Source organism: Oryctolagus cuniculus, chromosome 3 (genome assembly GCF_051225735.1).
Source record: "Oryctolagus cuniculus isolate XC-2025 breed Fujian yellow rabbit chromosome 3, ASM5122573v1, whole genome shotgun sequence".
Taxonomy (NCBI): Eukaryota; Metazoa; Chordata; class Mammalia; order Lagomorpha; family Leporidae; genus Oryctolagus; species Oryctolagus cuniculus.
The window spans coordinates 142,211,908-142,233,440 of NC_142869.1; the positions used below are offsets into that span (position 1 = coordinate 142,211,908).

Consider the following 21,533-nt stretch of genomic DNA (forward strand, 5'->3'; position numbering starts at 1 on the left):
ACGGTAGCGCCAAGACTGCTAATCTTCTATCGGCCTCTTCAGTTGACAGATTAAGCGCGATCTCTCTCTCTCTCCCTCCCTCTCTCTCTCTCTCTCTTTTTTGACAGAGTGGATAGTGAGAGAGAGAGAGAGAGAGAGAAAGGTCTTCCTTTGCCGTTGGTTCACCCTCCAATGGCCGCCGCAGCCGGTGCGCTGCGGCCAGCACACTGCGCTGATCCGAAGCCAGGAGCCAGGTGCTTCTCCTGGTCTCCCATGGGGTGCAGGGCGCAAGCACTTGGGCCATCCTCCACTGCACTCCCTGGCCACAGCAGAGAGCTGGCCTGGAAGAGGGGCAACTGGGACAGAATCTGGCACCCCGACCGGGACTAGAACCCCGTGTGCTGGCACCGCAAGGCGGAGGATTAGCCTAGTGAGCCACGGCGCCGGCCTAAGCTCTCTTTATCTTCACACTCGGTCCTTGCTGTCTTGATTTGGAACCAAGGACATAGACTGAGCTTCTAGTAACAGCTGGATCCTAGGTCTTGAGAAGCCTGCTGTCTTGAGAAGCTGTGCCACCCCAAGTGTGCCGATCTCAAATGCTTTCAGAAGCTAAGCAGGGTTGGGCCTGGTTAGTACTTGGATAGGAGAGAACTGCTTCGGTTTGGCTCTAGTCTAATTGTGTCCCCATGAAAGCCCACTTGGCTTTGGGCCCTTGGTGGAGGTGGAACCTTGGGAGGTGGGACCCATTGAGGGTTCTTGGGTTGAACCCAGAATGTAGTTCTCCTGGAACTCTTTGGTAGTTCTCGAGAGATAGTTGTTAGATAAGGAGAAAGTCTGGTCCCACCCATCCTCCATCTACTCCCACCTGCTTTCCACCACCCACCATTTGCCATGAGGGCCTGGCCGGAACTGAGCCCATACAGGTTCCATGGCCTTGCACCTACAAAATTGTGAGCTACATCAACCTTTTTTTTTTTTTTTTTAAGGATTTGTTTAATTTATTTGAAAGACAGAGTTACAGAGAGAGGGAGAGACAGAGAGAGAGGTCTTCCATCTGTTGGTTCACTCCCCAGATGGCTGCAACAGCCGGAGCTGCACCGATCCAAAGCCAGGAGCCAGAAGCTTCTTCCGGGTCTCCCAGGTGGGTGCAGGAGCCCAAGGACCTGGGACATCTTCTACTACTATCCCAGGCCATAGCAGAGAGCTGGATCGGAAGAGGAGCAGCCGGGACTAGAACCGGTGCCCATATGGGATGCCAGCGCTTCAGGCCAGGGCGTTAACCCGCTGTCAGGCCAGGGCGTTAACCCGCTGCACCACAGCACCGGCCCCACATCAACCTTGTTACTTAGGAAGTTAGCGCATGTAGGTATTTCTTTCTAGTGAGGAAAAGTTGATGAATACCAGGCCAATGCAGGGAGCTCAGACCCGGCTCTAGTCAAAGAAGCCAGGGGTGAGTATCTGGGCCTGTTACAGGCTCGATGCTGAAGATGGATGGGACAGCCCATCCAAAATTGTTCTCATGCAAGCTCTTTGATACAAGTAACAGGAGCCTGGGCAGGAAGTAAATGGGATACTGTGTGTGTGTGTGTGTGTGTGTGCATGCACACTATTTGGAGGAGCTGTGATTACAGCAGAGAGGCAGGGGGAATCTGGATGAGTCCAGGCCCCAAGCTGGCCTTCATACACAGAGGAGAAGCCAAGTCCATCTAAGCAACCCTGACCAGCTGGCCCCAGCGTACTAGCATGCAGCCAAGCGTATTCACAGAAAGTGTCTGTCCGGGTTCTGAGTAATGGAGGCTGGAACAAAAAGGCCAGCCAGTCACCATTGCTCTGGTTCCGACCTTGCCTTCCTGGAGTAAAGAGCCAGGGCCAGGTCTGCTCCGGCACTGCTGGCTCCACGGGTGAGGCTGGGCCTTAGCACAAGCAGGAGCAAGTCCAGGGCAGTGATTATCAGGCTTATTTTGGAGAAAGCACTTGGATGAGCCCCAGAAGCTCGTGTTCATCCTAAGTGGTGCTCAAACGACATCAGGCTCCTGTGTCAGAATTTTGTAGACACAGCTGAAAACCGGAGAAAAACTGCAAATTGCCCACGCCGATGGGTCAGGGCCACTCACCACGCAGAAAGTCACTCTTATCCAAGGGAAGCACATTGGATTTGAGACGACACCAGTTTCTGAAGAAGTTATTCAACCCTGAATAAGGAAGTGTTCGCTGGGTAGGACGGAGGGGTTAATTCCAGAAACACAAGAAGAATCTGTAATCTGCACCTTGATATTGGAGAAGAGATCAGAGAAGCTAGAAGTAAGAATGTGAGTTGATGTAGGGATTGGACACCTGCTGGGGAAGTCCCTCCTGGATTGTAAATGCACCAGCAAGGCCCCCTGAGCCTTCCCAGAAAGGCTGGTTTCTGGCCCAAGGCAGAAGTGTGGGGCTCTGAGTTGGATGTCAGCAGCTTCTTAGGGCTGTAGCAGGGCCAGGGAGTCCATGATTTGGGGGAAAGGCAAGGAGCAGGGAGTGTGAGATGCTGTCTCCCTGGTGTCCATCTCCTCTGATGTCCCCATTCCAATGCCGGGTGTCATATGCAGGAAACTACGTCATATCACGCTGTTCTACCCCATTGACACCCGCAGGGCCTTCCTGCTACCTTTTGAGTGCAGGGCCAGGGGCCTGGCCAAAGCCTATTAGGGCCTGGCGTGAGCTGTACCCTGCGGCTCCAGCCTCGTGCTGCTGGCTGGTTTTTTGTAGTCCTTTGGTGTCCCCCAGCCACTGGCTTCTGTTGGGGCCTCAGCTTTGGCAGCCCAGGCCCTATAACCCCTGCAGGGTCACCAAACCAGTTTCCTTGGCACTGAGAAGTTTGCCAGAAAATGGGCTTTCAGGTTTCACACCAGGGGCATCTTCGGCAAGCTGGGTGACTGAGTGGCTTTGGTTCCCTCTGGCCTGGTCTGGCCGCCTGTGTCCTGGTGAGCGCTCTTGTCTGTGCACCTGCAGCTTTCAGCCAGACAGGTGCTGCCTCAGGAGAGGGATTTGCCGCCCACCCTACTGAGCTCCTGCTGCGGCTTCCCTTGCCCGCCCCTGCAGTGCTTGAACCGGCGGCAGATGGAAGACCTCTCTCCCGGCCTCTGCTTCTGTAACTCCAACTTTCAAATAAATAAATAAATATCTTAAAAAAAAACCAATAAACTGCTGTATGTTGTTATGTAGCTTTTGCATATATACATACGCATTCTGACAATGAAAATATTAAAACCGGGGTCCCTCTGTGTGCATTAGCTTTTGTATCTGTGTGTTCATGTGTCAGTTCTTCGTTCATGTGTGTACGTGTGTGAAGATACTCAAGGGTATTTCAAAAACTTCATAGTAAACATTGATTTGGAAAAAAAACTATGACTTTAAAAATTTTTTGTACAATAGGCTTATTTTTTAAAAATTGTTACTATTTATTTAGTTGAAAGTCAGAGTTACAGAGAGAGAGAGAGAGAGAGAGAATATCTTCTATTTCCTGGTTCACTCCCCAAATAGCTACAATGGCAAGGGCTGGACCAGGCTAAGGACAGGAGCCAGGAGCTTCTTCCAGGTCTCCCACATGAGTGGCAGGGGCCCAAGCACTTGGACCATCTTCTGCTGCTTTCCCAGGTGCATTAACAGGGAGCTTGATTGGAAGTGGAGCAGCCAGGACTTGAACTGGTGCCCACGTGGGATTCCAGTGTTGCAGACGGCAGCTTAACCCTCTGCACCACAATGCTGGCCTCCAAGCTTATTTTTTGAAAATTTATTTTGATCATTTGAAAGGCAGATAGACACAACTCCCACGTACTTGTTCTCACTTTCCAAGTGTTGGAAATGGCTGGAGTTGGGTCGGGCCAAGGCTGTGGGCTGGGAATTCAATCAGGGCATCCTACGTGGGTGGCAGAAACCCAATCCCGTGAACCATGACTGCGGGCTGGGTCTGCGTTAGCAGGAAGTTGGAGTCAGGGGCCAGAGTTGGGAATGAAAATGAAGTGCTTTGATAAGGGATGCAAGCACCTGTTTTTTTTTTTTTTTTAAGATTTATGTATTTATTTGAAAGGTACAGTGATACGCACAGCACATGCACACACACACACACACACACACATCCTTCATCCACTGGTTCACTCCCCAAATGACTGCAGGGAACCTCGGACTTGGCCAGGCTGAATCTAGGAGACAGAAACTTGTTCTGGGTGTCTCATGTGGGTGACAGGGGCCCAGGCTGCTTTCCTAGTTGCATTAGCAGGGAGCTGGATCAGAAGTGGGACAGCCAGGACTTGAGCTAGTGCTTCCATATGGGATGCCAGTGTCACATACAGTGGCCTAACCTGCTAACGTCAGCCATTACACTTACCTTTTAATTCCATTTGCCATGAGCATTTTGAAGTGCGTGCCTCTGTGTGTGTGTGTGTGTGTGTGTGTGTAATCACACCGCCATCTTTCTCTTGTAGCTGTTTTATTTGTCCACTTAGCTCACTTTGAGGCACAACCAGGGCCACCTCAGAGTTGGGCACCCAGATCCCGAAGCAGGAAGCCAGGATTCCAAACAGTTGGAAGATAAACCCCTGAGTCTTATGACCCTGGCTTAACTTTTTTTCTTTTTAAAGATTTTATTTATTTATTTGAGAAGTAAAGTTACAGACAGTGAGAGAGACAGAGAGGAAGGTCTTCCATCCGCTAGTTCACTCCCTGAATGGCCGCAGTGGCTGGAGCTGGGCCTATCTGAAACCAGGAGCCAGGAGGTTCTTCCAGGTCTGCCACACAGGTGCAGGGGCCCAAGGGCTTGGGCCATCTTCTACTGCTTTCCCAGGCCATAGCAGAGAGCTGGATCGGAAGAGGAGCAGCTGGGACTAGAACCGGTGCCCCCATGGGAGGCCAGCACTGCAGGCGGAGGATGAACCTCCTGCGCCACAGCGCCGGCCCCTGATCCCGGCTCATCTTAACCTGAGCAGGGCAGCACGCAGAGCTGTCTGCTTTGAAGCATGCTTTCCAAGGATTCCTCCTTTTCCTGCACGTCCGTCATCATCGGCGCACTTGCAGCCCCTGTTTGTTAGCTTGTGAAGGACTGTATACATGGCTTTCCTGGTGGCATGTGGGTTTTTTAAAGAAGCCAAATCTCTCCCCTCCCAAGTCTTTGCAGCCTTTGCATGTTGGCATCATAGCTCCCGTCCCCAGTCTTTGTGGCCTCTGCAGGCCAGCATCGGAGGGACGTATTTGTGGGGCACAAGACACCTCCCCTCCCAAACAGCCCAGCAGACTTCCTGTGCTGTGGCTTTTGCCTTAGGGTTAATATTTAAAAGATAGTGTGACAGCGCTCCACTTTCTTGAGCACATTTTCTTCTCCTCCCTCTCCCTCACCTCCTCCTTCCTCCTTCTTCTCTTTTTGTTTATCTGAAAGGCAGAGCAAGAAGGAGAGAGGGAGGGAGGGAGGGGGGAAGGGAAAGAGACAGAGATCTTCCCTCTACTGGTTCCCCCCTCCCCCCCCGACAAATGCCCACAACAGCTGGGGCTGCGCCAGGGTGAAGCTGGGAACCATGAACTCCATCCAGGTCTCTCACATGGGTGGCAGGAAACCAAGTACTTAAGCCATCAGCACTGCCTCCCAGGGTGCATTAGCCCAGAAGCTGGAGTCAGGCGTGGAGCTAGGACTGAGGCCGGTCACTCAGACGGGGAATGCGGCGTCCCAAGAGCGCCTAGGCCACTAGGCCAAATGCCCACACCTCACCCGCTTCTCTTCTGAAAGAGAAACTCCCTGCACTTGCCCTGACCTTTGCCTGTCCCTCTCCTTTGCCCAGAACATGAGCCCCTCCCCCTTGGTCATCTTGTCATTGCACCCTCTCTGAGCCCCTCCTCTTCTCGGGTGATGGAAAGGGCTCTGGGCTGGGAGTAAGGAGCTGAGTGCTGTGTGTGAACTTGGGAAAATGATTTCAAAGGTGGACAGCTTCTGCCTCTCTAAGATGTTTCTCATTCCCATCCGGGATGGTGTGAAGATCAGATGGAAGTATTCATGAAATCTCTTGGGAAAAGACCACTGTTGTAGATACTCAGTCATAATCCTACTGTTATAGTGATAGGTGCTGTCCACGGCCGTGTCCTTGGCTCCTGGCCCTGCAGCGAGGCAGCCCGTCCTCCTGCCCTCAGGACCGTGTTTTAGAAGGGGTGTTCATTTAGTCAACGACTGTCTATGGAGCACTCACTAAATGCCAAGCTTTGCATCAAGACAGACACGGTTTGGGAGCTGGTGTTGTGGTGCAGTGGGTTAAGCTGCCACACTGGCCTTGGTGTTGCAGGCAATAGCTTAGCCCACCCCTCTTCCTCTTCTCTCTCTTTCTCTCTCTCCCTGTCACCTCTGCCTTTCAAGCAATCATTAAAACATAATAAACTTACCATTCTGCTAAATGGTCTTCTGAACCTCCAAGAACCTCGGCGTGGGACTGGGCAGGGTGCTTGCTGGGGAAGTGATTCTGAAACCTCTGGCTGTCGTCTCTCACTGAATTTCTTCAGTTTTTGAAATATACTGTCTGTAGCCTGTGATTCCTGGCCAGATGCATGTTTCCATTTGAGCACCCTTCACCCTTGACATGGCACCACCAGGCCTGGTCTCTCTCCCATTTTCTTCTGTTCACCCGGCTGTGTCTGTCCCCGACTCTTGGCATCCAGTGAGTCTGATGTCCCCTCAGGTCTCCTCATCGCTCACTTGGACTGCAGGCAGGCACCTGCCAGAAGTCCTCCCACCTCTGCTTCCCCCTGGAGGAGACACCAGGACTGACTTCCAGAGTCGAGTGCTGCCCCAGAGTGCCTTCTCTCTGCTCATAAATCTTGGCTCTCCACTGCCAAGAGCATCTGGGATCCGTTCAAAACTCTGCTTACCTCCCCTCTTCTCTCACTCACTCATCATCTCAGTCAAAATAAACAAGGCCCCACGGCCCTAACATTCCTCCAGGCCTCCTAACTTCTCAAGCTGTGCTCTCCCTTAAACCTCTTCTGCTTCTTGAGATCTCACCCATCTGTCACGGGTACAAGCGGGACTTGTCTCCCCGCAAACTCCTTGTGCAGATGTTTAAAACCTGGTATCTTAATGTTCAAAGTAGAGGCTTGATCTAATGCTGCCTGCTAGGAGGTGGGACTGGTGGGAGGTCTTGGGGGTCTATGGGAAAGAGCCCTTGGAAGGTGGTTCTCATGAGAGGTTGATTATTTTGAGTTTGGGCCTGACCCAGGTTCGATCTCTCCTTCCTGGATCACCATGTGATCCTACCTGTCATGACCCGCTTCCACAGACACCAGTCTATGGAGCCATCTGATTCTGAACTATGACTTCCAAATTGTAAGCTGAAATAATCCTATTCTTTCCCAAAGAATCTCCTCTCAGGCATGTCAGTGAAAGTGACAGAAAGCAGACTGACACACCGTCATTCAAAACCCCACTGGAACCCCAGTATCCAGGGTAACGGCTAACCATTCCGCATCCCGGGGGACCGTGCATCCCCACTGTTGCATGGATCACCTGCTATGGTCTCCCAGCTAGACCGTGAGCTATGCAAGCATAGGGGCTGTGTGCTATTTACCTGTAATGTTTTATTTAGAGTAGACACTCAATAGCTAGTTAGAAATTTTTATTATGCGAAACTGAAGTTTGCCTATGTGAGTGCCCTTTTTGTTCACATAACCCCTAGAATAATTTTATAAAATGCTACACCCAATTTCATTTTTCAGTAGATATCTCTAGTTTTAGATTCCCAAATCTAAATTCTGCAAGGATGCATGTCCTTTGGTACGCATGTCTTACACACACTTGCATTGAAACCTCGCAAATGTGAAGTTTTAATTTATGGGCCACATCTAATTAGCAAAGCCATACAAATAGCAACATCACATAATCAATAGAAAGTCTGGCTTTATTTTAAAATTCAAATGAATGTGGGTGCTGATCCTAGATAGATAGGAATCCTGCCAGGGCCCTGGGATGGAGCCAGGCGCTGTCCGCGTGAACATTTCTGACGGATGCTCTCTCTTTGCCTTCCTGAGTCTTCTTCTGAGGGCTTCGTTCCCCGCTTGTGCCATCTGCCCCACTCCCTCTGGGGATTCTCACACCTGGAGGCCAGGTACCAGGTAAACCGCAAGAGCAGCCAGGGGTCTGACCTCACTTTGTAATATAAAGAGCCTTTGTACGGAGCAGGTAGAAGGTGGGGGGGGGGCGGAGCACAGGTTTAGAAACACAACAGTGGCAAGTGAAATTCTGGGCAGGATTCTCCTTTAGCCGTGCTTGTCTGTGCCCCAGAGACGCACGCTCCTCCGTGTGCTGTCAGCTGACCTGCAGCCAAGACACACAGGGGTTTTGGTTCCTTTTCCACAGTCACACCTTGTACGGGTGCTTAGGGTTCTGGAAAACTTACTCCCCCCCCCAACTGAAGAAAGAAGGTCAAAGGTCATTCTATTGCCTCACAGGGTGCTGGGTTTTTCCAGGAGCCATCACTGGGCAGGAGGCCGTTTCTCCAGAGGAAAAGCTATCAAACCCTTAGCCTCCTGGAAAATTGATCAGGCTGTCATTTGCAGTTGCCTGTTCCCTCCCCCAGGGGGCAGTGGGACAGCCGGAAGCCCACATGGAGTCCCTGGCTACTGAACTACCCAACGGCCAGCAAGGATTTGGTTTAATTCTAGGGTGTTGCTCCACTGTTCATACACACACGTTTACAATTGCGGCTGTTATTTCCACCAACGCTCATGATCGTAATTCTAGTTGTAATCTCCACACCTGGGGCCTTGGGTGGGAACGAGACGCGATGCAGAACCTATGCTCAGCTGTAGCGCCCTCACTGTTTTCACCCCGAAAGCACTCCTGCGATTTCATAAGCATGCATCTGGCACTACGGTCGTCAGAAAAAGAGATCCAAATTCTTGCAGCAATGAGATCACTTGATTTTTTTTTTTTTTGTGGCCGTGAATTTGACCTGAAAAATAGCATTAACAAGAGGGCAGGGGCAGATTCAACTTCGGGGAACCCCAAGATTACACAGTTGGGGGAAACTCATTAGGAAGAGGGCTTAGGTTCCAAATAAGACTCGGGGTCCAGCTGAGCTTCCCAGCAAGCCCAATGTGTCACAGAGCAGAGGGCCTGGCCCCTGGATACTTGTCTAAAGCTTTTCCAGGCAGGGTGGTGCCTCAAGAGCCACAGGGCTTGCCTTCCCTGGGGTCTGCCCCTTCCCAGGTGTGGCAGGTGACTCAGGTGGTCACAAAAGCACAAGTTCTCTGTCAAGGATCTGGCTGTGGTTCCAGGGCCGCGCTGCAGACTGACCACGTGGCCTACACGTGGTTTGTGGTAGTGGAAGTTTTTACTGCCTGCTCAGTGTTTCTTTAAAATGTCAAACTTGTCAAACCTTAAAAAACATAAAATTGCAAATGACGAGCTGACTTTATTTTTTTCCTCTCTAGAAACTGGAAGACTGTTGGACTTGCCCCAGTGAGAGTTTGGTGGTGGTGGTGGGGCAGGCTCTTCCTGTGGCCCCGTGTCCACCTGGCTCCCTTCACTTTTCCCTACCTGACCGTGGAGATTTTGACCCCCAGGTAAGCCCCTGTCCAGGACAGATGTCTCTCTCCCTGCCTTGCCCTTGTCCCTGCCTTGTTCTTGTGCTAAGCCTATGGTCTCTGATTTCCTGTCTTTTCAGTGTCCCATTAGTTTTAATTTTTATTCTTTTAAAATGGTGATTGACTGTGCATTTTGCTAACCACCTTGTTTTCTAGGTCTTTTGCTTTTTCAGCTCACCCTGGGCCAGCCTCAGATTAGTTCACAAAGAATCACCTATATTTATTACAAATTCCTTAACTTGTGTTTTATTTCACACTTCACATCACGTTTTCTTTCTTTCTTTCTTTCTTTTTTTTTTTGAAAACGATGCATGACATTTTAATTTTCAAAATTTTGTATTGGTTGGGGCTGGCGCTATGGTGAAGCAAGTTTAAAGCCCTGGCCTGCATCCCATATGGGTGCTGGTTCGTGTCCTGGCTGTTCCACTTCCTATCCAGCTCCTGCTAATGTGCCTAGGAAAGCAGCAGAGGAGAGCCCAAGTCCTTGGACCCCTGCACCCCCATGGGAGACCTGGAAGAAGCTCCTGGCTGAGCCCCAGTCGTTGAGGCCATTTGGTGAGTGAATCAGCAGGTGGAAGACCACTCTCTCTCTGTCTCTACCTCTGTCTGTAACTCTTTCAAATAATTAAAATCTTTAAAAAATTTTTTGTATTGGAATAAGAAATTGACAGTTCAGGAATTTTAGGCCTCTGATTGACATCAGTGGGGAAAAGTCTTGGCTGGGTTGAGAACTGTTCCTCTCGACTGTAAGGTCCTCGTCACGCAAGGTCCAGGAAGAACTCCTTCTTCTCCCTAGTGCAGGTGGCGTAATTCTTTGCAAAAGCTTTTATTTTGGCCCTTTGTTTTGATTCTTATACACTGCGGCTCGCGACATGTTGGCTTCCGTAGGAACTTCTCAGAATGTTGTATGAAAAAGTTTCAGAATTAAATGGAAAAGAATGTGATGGAATTTATTGCTGATTGATACCCCAAATCCTTTTTGAAAAAAGGCATGGTATCAATCAATGCAGCAAGCAACACAAACACATTGCCAATCCGAAAATGATGGAGGAAGCTGAGGGGCAGCACCAGGAGACCCGCCGTATATTCGGGCCATAAGAAGTCCACCACCTTTCCCATGTGACGCCACTGCATTTAGTCAGGTTTCCGAGTTCTGTTTGGAGCAACAAACTTCCCTTTAAAAATCTCCGAAAACTGCAGTTTTTAAAAGCCAAATTGAAACCCCCACCCCAGGAATTACCTATGTCAAATTAACACACAGCCTATATAGTTGGAAAAAGAAAAGATTTTTGGATATATATTTTATTTGACAGTGTTTTAGAATATCATACAGTAAACAAGATTTCTGTAAAAGTTAATTTATCCATAGTGGTGTGTTTTCATAAAAATAGTTGCTCACTTACAGTCTTTCTGTGACTATTAATACATGGAATTATATTTATAGAGATACAGCTGTACAGGGTAAATTCACAGCTAACACTACACAGAAGTATTATTTGGAATGGGATTTAGATGGTGTGCTGTCTTCACAGGTTATGGATTACAGCCGCATAAAGCAATTGCTGCACCAGTAGTAGCTGTGGACTGTGCAAATTATAGAGTTTATGCAAGTGTAATCTCATTTCTTTTTGTTCCTTTTGTAACACACGGAAAATAAAGGTCGGAGGATACAGTACAGGGACGTGCAGCTACTCTACAGAAGCATTGTCCAAAATCAGATTCAATAAATTAATGGCAAAACTAGACTGGATTCCTAGCCCCGGGGAGAAAGACTAATTGAGATTAAACCGAAAGTATTATAAATGGCTACATGTGTTTGTGCTTTTGTTTATGATGAATGGGTTTCATTTTGGAAATTGCTCTTACAAGCTGCAAGAGCCTTCGCGTGAGACTGTCAGCCATGGTCCCCTCTTGTCAAACGAGCAAATGACTCCAAGCCTGATGGAAATTAAACCGCTAGAGCGCAGGTGGGAGCAATGACCAAGATGGGGGCGGGGAGAGGGAGGCCACGGTGTGTGACCCGGCCTGAAGGACCCGGTCTGGTCTTTGACTTTCTAGTAGGCAGGCCTAGGGAGGTGCGGCTTATTTGCATTTGACCTCCTGCAAGGGGCAGGACCCGGGAAGAATGAGGCCTTATTGGTTCAGGGCGTGTTAAAGATAAAATGCCTTCAGAAACGTTTTGTCTTTTAATATGTGTGGCTACAGTAAGTGCCAATGGCTGATTAACTCAAGCTAACTTTTCCCAAAGAAACGCTAAAAACAGCGGGGAGAGAGGCAGGGAAAGTCTCCGAATTTTTCTAGGGGATCAATCACAGGTCCGTGAAGGTAAACAGAAACATCTAGAAGTTGCGAGTGAAATAAAAAAATTTGGCAAAGAATACAAGACAAAAGCAAACCAAATGGAAACAAAAGGAGGAGCAAGGAAAGAGAAGCAGAAAGGAATGCTAAAAGGACTCATGTTCTTTAATGAAAATAAATTGGTTATAATAGTGATTTTTTAATATTAGAGATTCATTATAATCTGAAAAATAGAGGACAATACTTTGCTCTGTCAAAGTGCAAATGAGGGAATGGAAGGAGGGTTTTAAAACGAGACAATAAAACAAGTGAAGCAGAACACCGCCGACCGCGGCGTCGCCGCTCTGCGGCCCATCCACCACAGATGCCTATTTCAGAGGGAAACCAATGACGATCTAGGCTCTCAACTGCCAAACTCCGACTGATGGCGACTTGTTCCCTAAGATACAATTAAAAAAAAAAAAAAAACCGTTTGTTCTCCTACACTGGGTAATGTACAGAAAAATGACTTGATCACAGAAATGGCAGTAAAAAAAAAAAATAGCATCACACCGATGAAGTCACTAAGGTTTCCGACTCCTCCTGCTGCGGACGCCAGGGGCGAGCCGGGGAACACGTCATGGGCGAACAGTTGGCGAACGTTTCAAAGAAACCCTTCAGCCCCTGTCCAGATACGTCAAGAACAATTTATTTACAACGCTTTAGATCAATTAAAAGATATAATCTCGTCTCAGTTTCCGCTTGCTCCGTGCAGTTTGATATTTGTTTTTAAGGCGAAATTCCAGTTTGTGATTGCTCTTAACGTGTCCAGTTTCTTGATCTAAAGTTTGGATGACATCCAAATCCTTCATGCAGTGGGGGGAGTTTTATTGTATTTTTTTTTCTCTCTTCGTTAAGCTAAAGCTACACTGCACTGCCTCTCCGCGTTGTGTTTTGGTTCTTCCGTAGCTGCCCGGGCCCCCCGCCGCGGACCCGGGTGGGGGTCTTTTAAGATCAGTTCCGTCCGCCCGCGCTCGGCGGACACGCGGGGGCTGCGGGCCGGTGCTCCCAGGCCCGGGTGGCCTCGTGCATCTAACGCGGTGTGTGAAAGGGACAATAAATTAAAACGCCGTCGAGACGGAGCCTCGGAAGCGTGGCCTTGCGTGTGGAGGCGGCCGGCCGCGCCGCTCATCTGCCGGCGGCCGAGGCGCCGGGCTTCAGCACGCCCGGCAGCTTGTCGGAGCCCGGCACCCGCCACGGCCCCGGCGCCACCGAGGCCTTGCGCGCGGGGGCGACCCCCGGCGGCCGCGGGCCCGGCCGGGAACCCGCGCGCGCGCCCGCCCTGGCCTCGGCCTCCCGCGCGCTCACGCCGCCCACGCCGCCGAACGCGGCCGCCGCCCCGGGACCCTCGCGCCGGCCGGGCTCCGGGGCCGCCGCGGCGCGGGGACCCTCCTGCCCGCCCGCCCGCGTCGCGTCCGCCGCGTCCGCCGCCGCGGGCCCGGGCGCCCTGGCCTCCGAGGCGGGCCTGCCGGCCTCGGGCCGCCCCTGGCCGCCGGGCGCCTCCTCGAGCCTCGGCCGCGCGGCCCGCTGAGGGCTCGCCGAGCGCTCCCTCTGCTCCCCGAGGCGCTGCTTCTTCTGGCCGCCGGCTGAAAGCTCCTTTGGTTTCCTAACGTCGTGTTCCCTTTTGATATCCCAAGTGGGGTCTGGGCCTATCTGGAGGGAAGGGTCGGAGGGTGGGGCTGGATGTGATGGAGAGAATGGAGAGAGGATGTCTTCCAGGGAGACGCCTACTTGCGGCAGACCTGGGGCGGCGGCAGCGGCAGCACTCCAGGCGCTGGGTTCGTCTGCGGACACCAAGCACAGGCGTTAGGGGCGCGCCTCACGGCTCCCCGCACCCCGGCCTCCCTCCGCGCCGCGCCGCGCCCCGCGCAGACCGCCGCCCCCGCCCCGTGCGGGCCCGCGCGCTCTGTCCCTCCCGACCCGGGCCCCGTCAGGCCGACCGCGGAGGCCAGCGCCAGCCGGGCCTCATCCCGTGGCCTGACCCCGGCTGCCCGCCTGCCCGCCCGCCTGCCGGGAGATGTCCGCGGGTCCGTCAGCCCCGTGTGGGCGGCTGATGTGGCGGCACTAGCATCGACAGTTCTCGAGTTCCACCGCACACTGGCGTCGGCCCGGAGTGGTTTTGAGCGATGCCGAGTCCTCGCGACGAGGCCGGCAAGAGGCCAGCGCCCGGGACCTTTTAAATTTATTTTTATTTTTGGGTAGGTAACAGGCACCCAGGTGATTCTGAGACAAGCTTGGAACGCGGGTTGGGATAATTTTGAAACAGTTTTTGGGGGGAGTGACTTTCTCAGCCGTTAGGTGTCACTCGAAGCCTGCGTCTTAGCTCAAGTCGGGGCTTTGGATGGCCTCATCTGAAAACCACCAGTATTGGCTTGTCTTTGTAAGAATTGTCGTTTTTCACATTATGGAAGGCCTCCGGACTTTAGAAATGATTGCTTCTAGGAGATCTCGTTTTCAACGTTTATGAGGATTTAAATTCCCCCAATTGACATCAAAACACGTATAAAACAGCTTGGTAAATATGAGTCATGCCTTTTTTTTTTTTTTTTTTTTTAAACAATCGCTGTTGGGAAGACGGCAGAAGGGCCACAGCTGCGTTGGGAATCTGAGTTGGTTACTACTAGGAGCCACAACATGAGCCTGGACTCGCTCACTACTCCAGCAGGCAGCATGGAAGCAGGGAGCCTCCTACCCAGCAAAGCCTCGAGAATTCGTGAGGAATACGGCTCGTGGCCTTGGGAGAGCCTCACATTTTGTAATATTATGCTCGAGTGCAACACCCCCCCCCCCCCCCCCCCCGCCTCGTGGACTCGGTCAACGGCCATAGGGAGGAAACTAGAGGGGAGCTGCCCGCCTTAGCTGAGGTTCAGCCCCACACACCAGCCTCAGTGCATCGTGTCCAGAGACTGTCACTGTCCTGCGCATGCTCAGGCCACGGATGGCAAGGGTCCGCTTTGTTGTCAAGGTGAGGATTTATTATGTGGCCTTTGATACTGACTAGTAAAGAGATGAGAAGGGCAAGAAGGCATCGGGGTTGATTTTCCCCATCATTTTGGCCCCCTTTGTCAAATCGATCATAAGCAAGTTTCTTTGCTGTGAAATCTGAGTGGAGTAGTTTTCCTCCTCGCCTGCTATGGACTGATGTCCACTCACATCCTCATAGTGAATGTCTTGGAGGAGCATCGGAAGACCTGGCATCCAGTCCTGCCTCTGGCATTTGCTGTCGGTGCCGCGACTTTGCACCAACCATCAGCTCTCTGTGAGCCTCACACAGAGGCTTTATAAGATGGGGATAACGTCCATGCTGTCTGTGCTCTATGGCTGCCCAGTGCTTAGGGATGTTGTTCATGTGGGAGCCATGCTCCAGAGGCTGCCTATTTATGGACTGCGTTCTTGTGGAAGCTATCACCTAACTATTACGTTTGCAGGTGAGGTTTTGTTTTTCACTGTTATTTGTTTGATAGAGAAAGAGACAGGTTAGAGAGAGTGAAAAAGTGAGAGGGACCATGAGAGCGCTCCCTCATTACTGGTTCACTACCTAAATGCTCACAACGGCTACAGCTGGGAGCCAGGTCCTGGTCTCCATTGTGGGTGGCAGAAGCTGGGAGCCAGGTCCTGGTCTCCATTGTGGGTGGCAGAATGCAGTTCCTTGAGGCATCACCTGGTGTCTCTAGGGTTCCTCATTAGCAGGAAGCTGCAGTGAGGAGCCAGGGCTGAGTAGCAAACCCAAGCCCTCTGATGGGGAACACAGATGACTTAACAAATAGGCCAGAGAGCCTCTAACAGGCAAGGTTCTGAAAACACTGGGTCGGTCACGCCAGGCTCCCCAGGTGTGGTTTGCTGCACCTCAGGTGTCCTTGGGTTACCTCGGAGAATACGCTGAAATCTTCAAGCACAAATGTATGTGGGGAAAATGGAAATATGTTCCACCCAGGACTGGGTTAGAGTTTAAGATCAAACAAATGACAGTGGCAATTCCTTGAAGATAGGAAGATTTTTGCTTAGAATGTTAGAAGTGTGTGTTTCTTTTTTTTTTTTCCAAAAGGGCTAACCAGAGGGTAGCTTATGAAATGGTCATCTCTGACATGGAGCATGGTAATGATATTCCACATTTTAATAGCTCTTTTCCCCACCATTGCATCTCATATGGTAGAGTCAATTAGCTGGCCTCAAATTACTTCTGAGACACAGGGAGAAGGTTGATATTATTCACATCATTTCCTGGAGGAGGAATTGAAGCAGAGAGAGGTTAAATCACTTGACCAAGATTACAAAATGGGCCAGCCAGGAGTAACATCTTGGGTGTCTCACCATTTTTTTACTTCCTGAAGAGATTGTCTCAAGATGTCACCTTGCAAAGAGGATCAAAGTACGGGGCTGGCATTGCGGCACGGCGGGTTAGGCCGCTGCTTATGACACCAGGGTCACGTATCAGGTTCCCGTCCTGGCTGCTCTGCTTTCCATCCACCTTCTTGCTAACATACCTGGGAAGGCTGTGGGAGATGGGCCACGTGCTTGAGTCTCTACCACCCACATGGGAGACTTGGATGGAGTTCCTGACTCCAGCAGACTTTTGGGGAGTGAATCAGTGGCTGGAATATTTCACTCTCTCTGAATCACCCTCTCTGTCACTCTGCCTTTCAAATAAATTAAAACTTAAAAAAAAAAAAAAGACGGGGGGTGCTTAAAGCATGTGAGAAGGATGTGTTCATTGTCCATTGTTGATCAACAGGAACTGGATCCCATCACTGAACAGAGAACTTAGCATTTATTTCCAGACATCTTACTTCCCACATATATAATATTGAACTGGAATGTTCTTATTAAGAAAAATGACAGGACTGGCACTGTAGCATAGTAGGTTAAGCATCTGCCTGTGGTCCCGGCATCCCATAATGGCACTGGTTCGAGTCCTGGCTACTCCACTTCCGATCCAGCTCCCTGCTGATGGCCTGGGGAAGCAGTAGAAGATGGCCCAAGTGCTTGGGCCCCTGCACTCATGTGGGAGACCTGGAAGAAGCTCCTGGCCCTTGGCTTCGTATTGGCCTAGTTCCATCCATTGTGGCCATTTGGAGAGTGAACTAGCAGATGGAAGACCTCTCTGTCTCACCTTCTGTCTGTAACTCTGCCTCTCAAGTAAGTAAGTAAATCTTACAAACAAAACAAAACAAACAGAAAAATGGCAGGCATTAAACCACACATATAAACATCCATCATTAGCTGGCCTTACATTACCCCTGAGACGCAGAGAGCAGCTCTTTTCTCTTTCTACCTTTGCTCACCCCTATGTGGAGTTCCCTCATGCAGTAAACACAAAGGTGAAATCGCTCACAAATACCATGGAATTCCTATTACCATAAAGATTCCTCAAGTGTTTGTTTATAAGTCATTAAATACTTAACAGTGGGAGAAACTAAAGCTCAATCAGATTTTAAAATTAACTAAGATCATAAAGTAAAAGGATTTGAAAGATGGATGTTTATATGTGTGGTTTAATGTTTTTCATTTTTCTGCACAGGAAGTGGCCAGTTCAATCCAGACATGAGGTGTCTGCCCAGGCATGAGCCTGCCAAGCTCAGCGGGTGGCCCCTTTACCCTGTGGCGCTCTCATCTACGTCATCAAGGTGACATGAATGGTGGTGGAGAGGAAGGACCCTCCCCTAACATTGCCAGCTTGAGTTTTCACACGATGTTGACATTCAGTAGCCAGAAGAATGCATCAAGTTCAGTTCTTTCAGTGCATGGTTTGGGTTTCTCTCCCTCCCTTCCTGTCTTCTTTGGTGGTTGCCAAGGAAGCCGTGCTCCACAGCAGGCTTCCTGTCTGAGATGCTCTAACTGTGTTCCGGAGACAACAGAAAGGCAGCCACGTCTGGCCTGCTGGGGTTCCCACCTCCCCCGTGTCTTAGCAAGGTCCCCAAGTCCGATGACCAAAAGGAGGAAGGAGAAAGACTTGCATTCCAAACTGACTTGCTCAGCCTGCCTTCCCCCACTACCCTCACCCCAGTGAAACTGCTCTTGTCAAGGTCAACAGTGACCTTTGGGTTGTCAAGCCCAGAGGACACCTCTCCGTGCCATTTGCATGCGAATGCTTTATCTCACCACATTTCCCCATAGTTGGCTGCTTCTAGACCCACACTGGCCTCCTGGCTGTGCCCCTGCCCTATTCTGCTCTTTCCCTACCATTCTGACAGTCCCTTCTCAATTTAATGTGCAGGCTCCTGTGGGGTTCCGTGAGAGACAGAGAGACAGAGAGATAGAGAGAGAGGTCTTCCATCCACTAGTTCACTCCCCAGATGGCGGCAATGGCCGGAGCTGCACCAATCTGAAGCCAGGAGCCAGGAGCTTCTCCTGGGTCTCCCACTTGGGTGCAGGGGCCCAAGCACTTGGGCCATCTTCCACTGCTTTTGCAGGCCATAGCAGAGAGCTAGATTGGAAATGGAGCTTCCAGGACTCGAACCGGTGCCCATTTGGGATGCCGGCACTGCAAATGGTGGCTTTACCCACTATGCCACAGCGCCAGACCCTCATGTGGCTTTTATGCAACAATACTCCCAGGCATTTCTGCTGGGTGCCATGTTGGTGTATCCATTGGCCTTCTTGGTTTCTCTACTTGGAGTCATTGGCATCCTCCCCTGAACAAGTGCAGAAGAGCACTCTTTTCTCCCCGAGCCCATGCTGTTCCCTCTTTCATTTCCGCATGCTGGTGAAGGCACAGTTGTCACGTGGACTCAGCCTTGATTCCTTTCTCTCCCTTGCTTCACAAACACAACCCATTTGAAAGACGGATTCTTCTTATCTTCAAATACAGATGGATTCTGTCAACTTACACTCCCCTGTACCACCACAGCTCAAGATACAGGGCGGTCCCTGGAAGGTGGCAACCAGTTTGGTTGACTCAATATAATCACTGTTCAAAGAAGCCACAGGGTGGATGTCTTTCATAAACCCTTGGGGATACTGCTGGAGGCAGAGATTTCAAAAACTGGGAGCCAGCATTGTGGCACAGCAGATTAAGCCACTGTCTGTGGTGCTAGCATCCTATATGGGCATGGGTTTGAGTCCTGGCTGTTCTACTTCCAATCCAGTTCTCTGCTAATGCACCTAGGAAAGCAGCAGCGTTGCTCAAGTGCTTGGGCTCCTGCCATCTACATAGGAGGCATGCATGGAGTTCCAGGCTCCTAGCTTAGGCCTGGCCCAGCCCCAGCTGTTGTGGCCATTTGGGGAATGAACCAACAGATGGAAGACCTCTCTCTCTCTCTCTCTGTCTCCCCCACTACCCCCAGTAATTCTGCTTTTCAAATATTTAAAAAATTTCAAAAAATGAATTTCAGCTATTCAGAAACAGTACAAGAGAAAGATAGAAGTGTAGTAGACTGGGAACCACACACCCTCCCCAGGAAAACGAACCCTGTGACCCTATCCAAGGGACTGGCCCCCCAAGCTCTCACTTCTCACATGGCCTATGGCCACAGTCCACTCTTTCCTTTGGTACCTCTCCATGTTGCATTCACAACAATCTTTTTGAGACAGACATTAGAACATGCTGTTCTTTTGCATAAAACTGTCATTGGTTTCCCACTGCTTTGAGACTAAAAATCTAAAAGTATTAGCAAATCCTACAAAAGCCCCAGCTTCATCTCCTAATCTCCACCCACACTGGTCTCTGTTTAAATCCTCAAGCAGCACCAAGCATGTTTTGTATTCTGGGATGTCTCCATTGACTTCTCAGCTGGGGGAGGCTCTTCCTTCTGCTAGTCACACGATGGGTTCTTTCTCATCTATTCAGATTCTCTTTCTTTCTTTCTTTCTTAAGATTTATTTATTTATTTGAAAGGCATATATATATATATTTGCCTATATATGTGTATATATATATATATAGAGAGAGAGAGAGAGAGAGAAAGAGAGAGATCTTCTGTCTACTGGTTCACTCCCCAAATGGCCCCAACAGCCCAGGGCTGGCCCAGGGCTGGGCCAGGCCAAACCAGGAGCCAGTAGCTTCTTTCAGGTCTCCTATGTGGGTAGTAGAGGCCCAAGTACTGGAGCCATCTTCTGCTGCAGAGAGCTGGATCAGAAGTGGAGCAAGCAGAATTCGAACCGGTACCCATATGGGATGCGGGCATTGTGGGTGGCGGCTTTACCTGCTGCGCCACAGTGCCAGCCCTGTCCCTCAGGATTCCACTTGTCACCCCAGAGCATTCCAGTCTGCAGCAGCTACTCTGCCTTCCTCATCAGCATCCTGCTCTTACTTTCTCACAGTACGTACAACTCATGATCGTATTTTTTTTTGTTTATTCGATTTGCTAGTTATAAACCACGAGGACAGTGACCACAATGCTCTTGTGGGATCCCAGTGAACTTAACAGTGCTTGACACAAAGTAAGTGCTCGATGAATATTCGAAGAGTGAATAAATCTGTTCTGCAAATGGGAATGGAAGACTTGAAACCCAATACCTAGTTGCGGGCACAAGCTTTTCACTGCAAGCCTAATCAGTCAAGAACAGGTTTGTGTCTGTGGCTTTGATCAGTTCTGGGAGGGAGTGTGGCGCTGAAATGCAATGCGTGCTTGAAGTAAGAGGGAAAAACTCCGAGCTCGGTGGGAGATGCACTGAGGGAGGAAGTCACTGGGAAGAATTCCCCACTGTCTTGGTGGAAAAGCCCTGGTTCCAAGGGCGCATGGTTCAGGTTTCCCTGCTTTTGTACAGAAGTTCCTCCCCTGGATGATCCTGCCAGCTGTAATGGTGCAATAGTGGCTTTGCTTGAAGAGACTCGTCCCCGGGGAGTCCTGAGCCAGCATGCCATGGGATGTTCAGATGAACCCACAATCAGGCAGGCTCTCAATATCTCTCCTGCCCTTGTGGCAGAATTAAGTCTTTTCTAAGTTAGAACCACCACTTTCTGTTAGTTGTTGCCAGTTTGGATCTTTTCAAGAAAACAGATTGGTTGGTGTAGCACAGCAGGGTAAGCTGCATCCCATCTGAGTCCCAGCTGCTCCACTTCCAATCCATCTTACTGCTAATATGCCTGGGAAAGCAGCAGAAGATGGCCCAAGTGCTTGGGCCCCTGCCACCCATGTGGGAAACCTGAATGGAGCTCCTGGCTCCTGGCTTCAGCTTTGCCCAGCCCTGCCTGTTGCGGTCCTCTGGGGCATGAACAGCAGATGGAAGAACTCTTTTTCTCTGTCTCTACCTCTCTCTCTGTAACTCTGCCTTTAAAATACATAAATAAATAAATAGATCTTACAAAAAATACTGGCTAAGACATAAATATACAAGTTATACACACGGACCATTACTTTTGCCAAAAGATATATCGTCTCTTACATTCCCTTTCAGGAGCTCAGCAGTGTTGAAAAATAAAATGTGCAAAATCCTCAGCAAAATTCTGACCAGTTGAATCCAACAGCATATCAGAAAGATCATTCACCCAGACCAAGAGGGATTTATCGTCCCTGGTATGCAAGGATTTATCAACACTCGCAAATCAGTCAATGTGATACGTTACATTTAAAAAACTGCAGAACAAAAACCATGCGATTATCTCAATAGCATGCAGAGAAAGCATTTGATAAAATACAACACCCTTTCGTGACAAAAACTCTAAGCAAACTGGGTATAGAAGGAAT

At 50.1% G+C, this 21,533-nt stretch overlaps 1 protein-coding gene across 20 annotated transcripts in view; it reads right to left on the bottom strand.

The window, feature by feature from the left end:
- Positions 1-10,856: 10,856 nt before the first annotated feature.
- MAGI2 (membrane associated guanylate kinase, WW and PDZ domain containing 2) overlaps positions 10,857-21,533 on the bottom strand; it is a 1,587,879-nt gene continuing 1,577,202 nt past the window's right edge. For 16 of the 20 annotated variants that reach the window (XM_070071222.2, XM_070071219.2, XM_070071216.2 and 13 more), the window contains one exon: positions 10,857-13,691. In XM_070071222.2, coding sequence (XP_069927323.1) covers positions 13,036-13,691 — 656 coding nt within the window. In that variant the 3' untranslated portion in view covers positions 10,857-13,035. The remainder of the gene's footprint in view (positions 13,692-21,533) is intronic. The other 4 variants (XM_070071224.2, XM_070071231.2, XM_070071228.2 and 1 more) reach the window with 2 other exon arrangements.